This window comes from Condylura cristata, unplaced genomic scaffold, assembly GCF_000260355.1.
Source record: "Condylura cristata isolate star-nosed mole 26May11 unplaced genomic scaffold, ConCri1.0 scaffold00003, whole genome shotgun sequence".
Lineage (NCBI taxonomy): Eukaryota > Metazoa > Chordata > Mammalia > Eulipotyphla > Talpidae > Condylura > Condylura cristata.
In genome coordinates, this window is record NW_004567104.1 from 58540032 (window position 1) to 58550082 (window position 10051).

The 10051-nt window shown below is 36.8% G+C and overlaps 1 protein-coding gene across 9 annotated transcripts in view; it reads left to right on the forward strand.

Annotated features, from left to right (window-relative positions):
* The window catches only part of ROBO1 (roundabout, axon guidance receptor, homolog 1 (Drosophila)), a 939739-nt gene that overhangs the window by 879915 nt on the left and 49773 nt on the right, over positions 1-10051 (forward strand). For all 9 annotated transcript variants that reach the window (XM_012733040.1, XM_012733075.1, XM_012733050.1 and 6 more), the window contains 2 exons: positions 2739-2910; positions 6945-7142. In XM_012733040.1, coding sequence (XP_012588494.1) covers positions 2739-2910; positions 6945-7142 — 370 coding nt within the window. The remainder of the gene's footprint in view (positions 1-2738; positions 2911-6944; positions 7143-10051) is intronic.

Here is a 10051-nt window from a genome sequence, read left to right on the forward strand (position 1 = left end):
ATATATATTTATTTATGCATACAAGAACTGGGGTACAGGTCAGAGGTGCGGGAGGATAAGAGGATTCACCAGAGACAGAGTGGGACAAAGAACAGGCAGATGGACGAAGTACACTGCTGAGGGCATCATCAGGAGAGTCAGGAGAAGTCTGTTGCACCACGTGGGTCACCTCCCTGGCCCGGGATCACACTTGTGCTTGAGTGGCTAAAGGATGGATTCATAGAGCTGTGCTTTAACCTGTTGCACCACCAGGGAGGGCCCCTGTGTTCCTTTGAGTGACTAGTTAGTTCCATAACCAGATACACTGATTTAATTTTTTGACATACTATTTTATTTTAAAATACTTAAAAAAAATAAAATGATACCTCCTTATGGAATTTGCATGCACTGTAAGGACCACTTTTTTTGAATATTTAAAATACTGCTTTAGTTGTTTTAAGGTATTTCAAATTAAATCTTTTAGTGCCATTGAGTCACTAAGAATGTCCATACATTTAAGTGCTTTCTCATGGGTTTCAAGATTATTTCAGTACTGGAGAATGACAGGAGTCTATGGTTCAGCCCGGAAAAATAAACTTATAGAGACTTTTAAGGATTTAAAATGAGGTGATGTTTCAGCTCTCAAGCAAAATTGTGTAATGTAGGCATTTTCCCCTAAGAGTCAAAACTCATTTCTCTCCTGAAGAAATGCGAAAGGGTGGATTTCACTTAACTTCATGGTCAATTTAAAATAATAAAATGCCTTTCAGAACCTGATTGACTGGTACAAAATCAGTTTGTGGCTTTGGTTCAGCTGCATAATGTAATTGGGGGAAAAAATCACAAAGGACTCTTTATTTCCAAATGGTCAGATCGTGGTATAGAATCTGGCCATTTGCAGGTCTTATAAGTTAAACTATATTAACATAATATTTACTTTCAAAGAAAAAAATTAAAGGTTATTGCCCATGTGATAGAGGACACTGATATGCTCAGATTTATTTTAAATTCCATTCCCTGTTAGGATATAGCAAGTAACCTACCATCTCGCTCAAGGACATCATAAAGAATATAGGGCATGGTTTATTACCACATGGATCATTTTCATAAGGGAACCGAGTCCAAGTACTGTCATGCACCATATCCAAGTTCTTGAACATTGTGAAAGATCACTCGGATTAAATAATCCTTTAGTGGAATATAAAATAAAGATATTTGTATAGTTCAAAAATCTTGATTTCCTATTACAAAATATCATTATCAAGGTTAATGTTCTATGCTTTAGTATTTTTTATTAGAACATTTTTTTCCAAATTAAGTATATATTTTTATTCATTATTAACATATAGTTTGTGGAAGACTATTACTTCCATTTAAATACAGATTCAGTGTGCTACTTTTGTTTCATTGATAAATAGTATGGCACTTATGTGGAATAAAATCTGAATCTTACTCTTTTTTTGATTATTTATTTATTATTTTTTAAGTATTTATTTTTGCATTGAAGAATGGGTCAGCTCCCTGGTTGGGGATTGGACTCAGGCCACAGCCAAAGGCCTTCTCCTGGTAGCGCTCAGACCCCCTAGACCACCAGGGAGGTCTTAATTTTAGTTTTGATAAATGTAATTATGCATAGTACCTTTAACTTACTCAGAAGCTCACCCTCTTTTTGTTTTTTTAAGATTTATTTATTCTTACAGAACTGGGGTACAGACCAGAGGTGTGGTGGGCAAGAGGATTCATCAGAGACAGAGTGGGGAGCAGAACAGGCAGATTGACAAGATCCAGTGCTGAGGGGAGCAGCAGGCGGGCCAGGACAGGTCTGCCATGCCATGGGATCAGCTCCCTGGCGGGGGATAGAACTCGTGCTTTAGTGGCTTCGGAGAGTTTCATAATGCTGTGCTTTAGCCTGTTGCTGCATCAGGAAGAGCCCAGCTCTCCCTCTTTTAAAATATTTCTTGAGTCAGATGGAAAAATTAAAAACAATTCCAAGTAGGGCTTCCCTGATAGCCTAGAGGTTAAGTCTTAGTGCTATCACTGGTATGGCCTGAGTTCTATCCCTTGCCAAGGAGGCCCACATGGCACACAGGGCACAGCAGACCTCTCCTGTCTCACCCACTGCTCAACTCAGCAGTGTACTCCATCGATCTGCCTGTGCTATTCCCTGCTCAGTCTTGTGATCCTCACACTCCCCTCAACCGACCTCCCACCTCCCAGTTCTACACCTAAAAGCAAACAAACAAAAAAACAATAAACAGTTTGATGTAATGTTACCCAAACAACTGTTGAAATAAAGTAGTAAGTTTTCTTACTCAATTTTGTTTTGTGAGGACTGTTCATTTAGAGTCCTGAATAGGTCATTGTCCAAAAATAAATGCTTAGTGATGATAGATAGGTTTTGCTCTTTCTCTGCTATCCAAACCTTTTTTTTTTTTTTTGCAACAATCCTTTTGTTCTTCCTTGTAAATAATTTTTTTTCATCTAATGGGATGGTTGACAAGAACTAGTTTGTCCAAACAAAAATGTATAGGCTTGCCTGCTTTAATACTTTAAAAGTAAATGAGAAAACTTAGAGATCTTGAAGAAACTGACATTAAGTGGCTAAAAGGGTGTTTTCAGAGCCACATGCTGGGGAAAAATGACTTTTGAAACTTGCTATATTTGGTTCGTGATGGGACTGAAATCTGTCTGTGTTTTCTGTGTTTTCTTCTTGTGACATGAAGAAATTGACTGGCTGGGCATTCTTTGTGTTCTTACAGGTTTGGTGTCTCGGCAATGAAACACGATACCATATAAACAAGACGGTAGATGGTTCCACCTTTTCTGTGGTTATCCCTTCTCTGGTTCCTGGGATCAGATACAGTGTGGAGGTGGCGGCCAGCACCGCGGCTGGGCCAGGGGTGAGGAGTGAACCCCAATTTATCCAGTTAGGTGAGCGCCATGCAGACCTGGCTACATTCTGCCTCTGACCCTTATTCTCTGTGTGTCCTAGAACCACCATTACAAGTTGACTAGATCATGACATGTACACTAGAGCTGCAAAATGGCATTGACTTTGTATTTCTCTCTGTATCTCCTGTCTTGTTCTCTCCATCATCCATCAAATCATCCATCCACTCATCTCAAACTGAAGATTATCGAAACACATTTTATTAGATGCTGTTTCATGAAAATTCTGTCAATATTCAGTGTCTTTCTAATTCTGTCTAATTGTATTATTCTCTACTCAATTCGACAAAGACTACTAGTTGAGTACCAAGGAACTGAAGTGAATACGAAAGACACAGCTGGCACCTTCATGAAATGTACAGTTGTTTGAATTAAAAACTGAAAACCACCATGGAAAACTTAACTGATTAAGTTAAACTAACTTAGCTAAGACACTGGATGTTTACAGCAATATGCAATATGCGATTTATATTCAGGATCGTTGTGTCTATTTGCATTTGTAATTGCTTTTTCTAACAAAAGATAGAGATGTCAAAGTGCATTGGAATATAGCTGTGTGTTAATTACTTAGAAAGTTAAATACAAAGTGTGCTTCACAAGTTAAAGGAATTAAGAAAAAAATGGACAGAATCCTTCATTAGCCCAGTTCACTGGAGGCAGTGTGGCATAACATCAAATGCAAATTAATTAGCAGTTACCAGTATAATCTATAACAAAAAACAGCAAACACAGAACCAAAATGTAAACGGAAAGGGAAGAGAAAAAGGTCAAATATTAAGAAGTGGCATTTAAATTATGGAAAATGCCAAGAAGCATATAGTCTATTTTGTGTCTGTTCCAAATCAGAACTTAAAATTAGTAAAATTTGATGTCATTTGCTAAATTACGCAAAAGGATTAGATATTTCTGTCTTTATCCATCACAAATAAGTACATAGTATTTTTGCATGTTGATAATATAGCCAACACCCTATAAATTATTTCAAAACAAAATGAACAAACATCGGCTTTGAGTATGTTTTGTTGCTGTACAAAAACAAATTTACATTTGGTTTTATTGATGTTTCATTGTTAAGATAACGTTAACTGATGTGATAGATACATGTTGACTTCTGCTTACATAAGACAATAAAGCACACCTGAAGTTCAATAACTGCGGAATGGAATAGACAAAGGGAATAGGTATAGGCATCATAGACTTTATCTCCTTAACATGAGACTGTAGGTTAAATTTAGGCCAGCAGAAAGGAAGAGTGGTGTAGGTCTGGAAATAGTTTACATCCTCCTGCCCAGAACTCAGTCATGTGATTCCAAATGGATGAATGGGGCGCCTCAGACCAGTGTCACAGGGTAAGGAGCTATCTCCCAACATCTGGATGCTAATTGACTTAACCCATTGAAACCTTCACCTAAGAACTTACTATCTCTCCACCAGCCATGTGCCAGATTGTGATTTTGGATTATCTTTCATATTTAGCACATTTTAACACAGTGGTTATATATACAATTTTTTAAAAAAGATTTATTTATTTATACATACAGAACTGGGATACAAGCCAAAGGTGCAGGGGACATGAGAGGATTCACCAGAGACAGAGTGGGGAGCAGAACAGGCAGGTCAATGAAGTACACTGCTGAGGGGAGCAGTGGGCAGGTTAAAAGAGGTCTGCTGTGCCATGGGATCACCTCCAGGATAGGGGATCGAACTCATACTGAAGTGGCTTTAGCTTTTTAGTGCTGTGCTTTAACCCGATGTGCTACCAGGGAGGGCCCTATATATACAATTGTTAAGCAAAATAACTTCATTGTTTCTTTCTGGTTCACTTATTACAAAATTGAAATAGCTTGATTTCATCCTTAAAATTTTTTATAAGTTGGGGAAGGAAAACTAGATACAGATTTTTTTTTAATTCAAATAGTTATCCACTTTTGTGACATGTCAGCATTCATTTATTAAATTTAAAATGGTAAGTTACATTACAATGACATGGTTGATGTCATTTATCTGTTTTATAACAGGTGACTTTTAGTCATAGTTTTTCAAAGAAGTATTAGAAAAGGGCCCATGTGTATTTTTATTTATTTAAGATTTAAATCATTGGCTTTAAGGATCCAATTGGTTTTCTTGAAATTATATGTTCCAGTTTTCCATATCTTAATATAGCCTCAGCTGCAGTAAGACAAAGACTGGGAAGCAGAGTGGCCGTTTTAATTCATTAGTCACACCTCACTTTATTCTGTTAAGCCCATCTGGTCGCTTGCATGGGACCTCTCTTGGCTGTCTCCATAAAATCTGAAGCTACCCAACTTAACCTTGCACAAATATCCATGAAATCTATAAACCTAGCAGATACAAAGGGTGTATTAGAAATAAAAAGAATAAGTCTGCTGGGTGAACTTTCAGAGGGTGAAGTGCTCATCGAATAGATAAAAGGGTCTGGGCATGAAATATAACTTTGAGTCAACAAATAGCTGAAGGCAGGTGAATGCTTGTGAAAATGGGGTTATTTTAGCTATTGCCCCCCATAAAATGAAACTAGACTTCTGTTTTATAATAAACTAAATAGAAACCACACACACACACACACAATACAGACACACTTTGCAGGTGAACCATTTTACATAGGAAAAAGGTGCTATTTTCCTAATACTGTTATGTAAGCCAATAAATGTTGTTTACTTTTCCTGCTGGTGTCTTACTGGGGGTGCAATTTATCATTTAAAAAGAAAAAAAAAATCCCTGGCATTTTTTTTTCTATTCATGGGGTATTATTCATATAAATGTATATAATGTTACATCAATTATTTTTCTGGAGAAAGTATTTTGGGGCTAAAACAAATGTTTCTCTTTTAAAGCAAATTATAGATGAACATTTTCAGAGTTCAATGATTAACAATGGTGTGAAAGTACCAGTCCTTAGGATATAGGCAAACCCCTTCTTGTTTCACCAAGTGCTGTGAGGAAAGAGCAATGAAAGCACAGATGCCCCTGGCATCCTGCACACTGGCCATCCTCAGGGTGGGCTCCCTCACCACCAACACAGAAGACCAGTCTGAGGAGAAAGCGGCTTCTGGTTTTCTCAACTTTGCAAAAGGCTCTGTGTAACTTGATGATGCAGGGCTTGAAAAATAAATATCTTAATAAGTTTAAGACATAACCTTTTTTAAAAACTCAATTTTAATAGGCATCTGTTCCCTCCATTTTTTATTCTCGAATCAAACCAGTTAACAGAAAACAATCCTTAACACATGATAACTTTTGTATATATTTAATATCCTTTTACCCTTCCTGTGGTTACTTTAAAAAGAAAGATTATTTGTTGTGCATTCAGTGGTGACACTATCTGAATTTTTAGTTGGTTTTTAATGGTCCTGAATTTTAGAAACCCTTGTGGATCTAGGTTCAAGTAGCGTGCTTCTAAGGCAATTTCCAAGACCTTGGAAAATAGTCTTTGAAAAAGTAAAGAATACATACATTTTCAGTACCTAACATACACAACAAATAAATATGATTTCATTCCTTTTTGTAGATGTAATTGAGGGTTCCTATAGAAATTTTAAAAAGTTGCCATCTTCTCTATACATACTTATCAGATATTCCTTGTTTGTATACTCACATGGAAGTATTTCTTTACTATATTTTGGTATGTATCTCAGTAGATATTACATGAAACAATGTAATAATGGAGATGCAGATTTTTTTTGGAATAAAATTGACATTATGTGGCATTGCCTTTGTTTTAAAATATATTTCCATAACATTATTACATGACTTTTTTTGCATTAAAATAACAGAAATACAATCTTGCATGACATTTCATAAATTGTTTTAATTAACAATCATTAATGTTACAGAATGAAAACCAGACATCCTTATCCAAAACAAAAGAATCAAACTACTTGATACATACAGACATACATATATGTGTGTGTGTGTGTGTGTGTGTGTATATGTGTGGATGTATACATTATTTCATTGAGTCTTAAACCCAAATTAATCCAAAGATGGCTTTTCAGATTCTCATGGAAACCCCGTGTCTCCTGAGGACCAAGTCAGTCTTGCTCAGCAGATCTCAGATGTGGTCAAGCAGCCAGCCTTCATCGCAGGAATCGGGGCAGCCTGTTGGATCATTCTCATGATCTTTAGCATTTGGCTCTATCGACACCGGAAGAAGAGAAATGGGTTGACTAGTACTTATGCGGGTATTAGAAAAGGTATTGGCTTTCCTAAGTCTTTTGTATTTCAATGTTTATATCACTCTTGGTTTTAATCTGTGGCTCCAAATTATTCATGACCACATAGATCTTGAATGAATTATTTAATGTATAGGGATGTTCAAAAGTACTTTTATGCTGTTGTGAGAGCTACATTGTAATTGCTCTTGGGTGGCATATGGTTTCAGACTGAGTTTCGTTACAATATATTTCACCAAGGTAGGTGTAGATTTGATAGTTATACCATCCCTTTGTTCTCTTAGAAATGACTGTATTACTTTATATTTTGGAGGAAATTTTGTGTTTCTTGATATAGGAATTATAAATATAAGCTTTGAACTCTCACAGCTTTGTGGAGAGAGGGCATGCTGTCCTTTATAATCATTTATATGTGATTATTGATGATTATTTTTAATAAAGTCTTGGTAATTATTGATGGTTATTCCTAATACAGCAATTTGTCAGTGACTGTGGAATAACTTTAGGATGATGATCAGGTTTCCCAGAAAGGATGTTCAGTGATTGGCTATGTTGTATTTAAGGTTTCAGAGTTAAATACATACAAGCTGTTAATTTCTGATGGTAACTTGAACACAAATTTGTTAACAGCTTTAGAGAAGAGTGTATTTCTCTGCTATTATTGATAACTTTCTGGATGAACTGAATATACCAAGGTAGTTTACAGACATTTTACAGAAATTTTATCCTCAAAACCTGTAACCTGGTGATTTGTGTTTTTTGTTCCCTGAGGAGGTTGTTAATATTGTCAGACAGATAATTCCCACTCCCACCCCACCCAAACCCCAGAACAACTATATTCAAGTCTGGTCCCCAGATCAGGCCTTCAGGTATGGTGACACTAAGTTTGAATTTTCAGGCAGAAGTCCTAATTTATGTATTTATTACAACCAAATTATTTATGTAATGTTTTTCTTTCTTGCTTTCAAAATTCTCCTGGTTTGGATGACAAATTATACACTCACCTAGTTATCGGCCTACATTTCAGCCCAATGTAACATGTTTCTTTGCTGCAAAGTGAATTACCAAGAAACACCCTCTTCCCCCAAAATCATAATTGTTAAAAAAAAAAAAAAGTTTTCAAAGGGAACATTTCTTACATGTGCTGGCCAAGTCATTTCTTTGATCTAAGTTAGGGTACAGTCAGCATTTGCTGTGTTAGCTAGAACTTTTCTTAATGAAATGATCGACTGAATGTCCCCGTGTACTTATAAAACTGTCTGGGCATGGTCTGAAATATCTGTGCTCTCGGTCACAAGGGGTCTTAGATAGGAAGCCTCAACACAAATTCATCATCAACACTGTGAAAATAAATCAATGTGCCTCCTGCCCATGGTTCCTTAGTAACCCCTTCATGTATGGACATTTGCCTTTGCATTATTATCCTTAAATAGGTTTTTTTCCAGATATGTGTCCTATCTAGAGATGCAACAAACTATGAATATTCCTGACTGTGAAATGGAAAATGAGGGGCTGGAGGTTATGTATACAGAGCAGAATAATATTAGGCAGAAGTGTTACCCTAAAAATCTATACAGGGAACTACTTTGTGAATATCTGCCTATTGAAGAGCTGGGAAAGAGCAAGATTTTGGGGCCTGTGTTTTGAATTCTGATTTGAGTGAGGAAAAATGCCTAACAGTCACTTGAATTCTGCAGAAGTCTGTATTATTGCAATGAAGTGCAGTTATAGCAATTTAATGCTCTCTATTGTCTTGAAATCTAAACATGTGACATGAAACCCTCTTCCTTTTGGAAATGTTTCTTTTCTTTTACTAATGTACTTCAAGCATGCTGGCAAATGCCTATGTGCTCTTTCTGCAAAACCTATTAAACTAATATCATTGTCTCTTAACTAGCTTGTGTTTAAGCAGAAATCATGGAACATAATTACAAATGTAATCGGGGAACATTTGATTCTGCTTCCCTCACTTTGCCTTGTCGGCACTTTTCATAATTATGTTTCTATGCAATCAGAAAAAGTACATTCTGGAATCTTAAAATGGCAGTATCAGTAACATTGCTGGTGATCATAAGAAGAAACAAAAAATGACGTGAGATATTTTAAAGAAATACATGTAAAAATTGTCTGTTGACCTGTAGGCCATCCAGCCTGTGTGTGACTCTGGGTAATCAATAGTGTTTTCTGTGTGGGTAACTCCAGCCCCCACATCCACATGGCACTCCACTCCACAGAGTTTATTATGGCAGCTCTGAGAATCACATTGTTCTTTGCTTTACAAGCTAAAAATTTCATTGAACCAACCTCTTTCCATCTCCTCTTTAATTCCTTATGCCGGGGTTGGCAGTTAGCTGGGAAAAAGCAAAGAGAAGGTCCTTTCTTAGTTTCCCTTCGTCCTTGTGATCACAGAGAACGCCCAGGCACTCCAGTCTGGCTTGAATAGCTGTACTTTCCAATGTACTTTTTTTTTCTTTTCTTTTTTATGAAGCCTTGTTACTATCGCTCCTAATTTTTGATTGCATCTAACTTAGATTGACTCTCTGAAAAGACCTGGCTGAAAGAAAACACAATAGAGTTCCTAGAAGAGGAGCTCTTGTGTTGTGAATGAAGGCCAGAGGCTAAATGGCGTACACAGCAGTGAGGTTTTGTCTTTCTTCATTCTGGTCTGCTCAGAGAGAAAATGAAGTGCTAAGAAGGGACAGTTGTAAAAGATACTGCAGTCAGCCAGTGTGCACCCCAAAATGCTCCACTCCTAAAATAAATTTCTTGCTGATGGTCAAATGTGAAATGGAAAGTATATCGGCTGCAGCTTTGTGATACACAATAAATCGTCCCCGCTCTAGTTTGTATGTATTAAGGATTTTGTGAAAGCAAACTTTGGTACTCAAGGGAGTGATGCAGAACCTTGCTTTCTTTACCAGGGCAGTGCT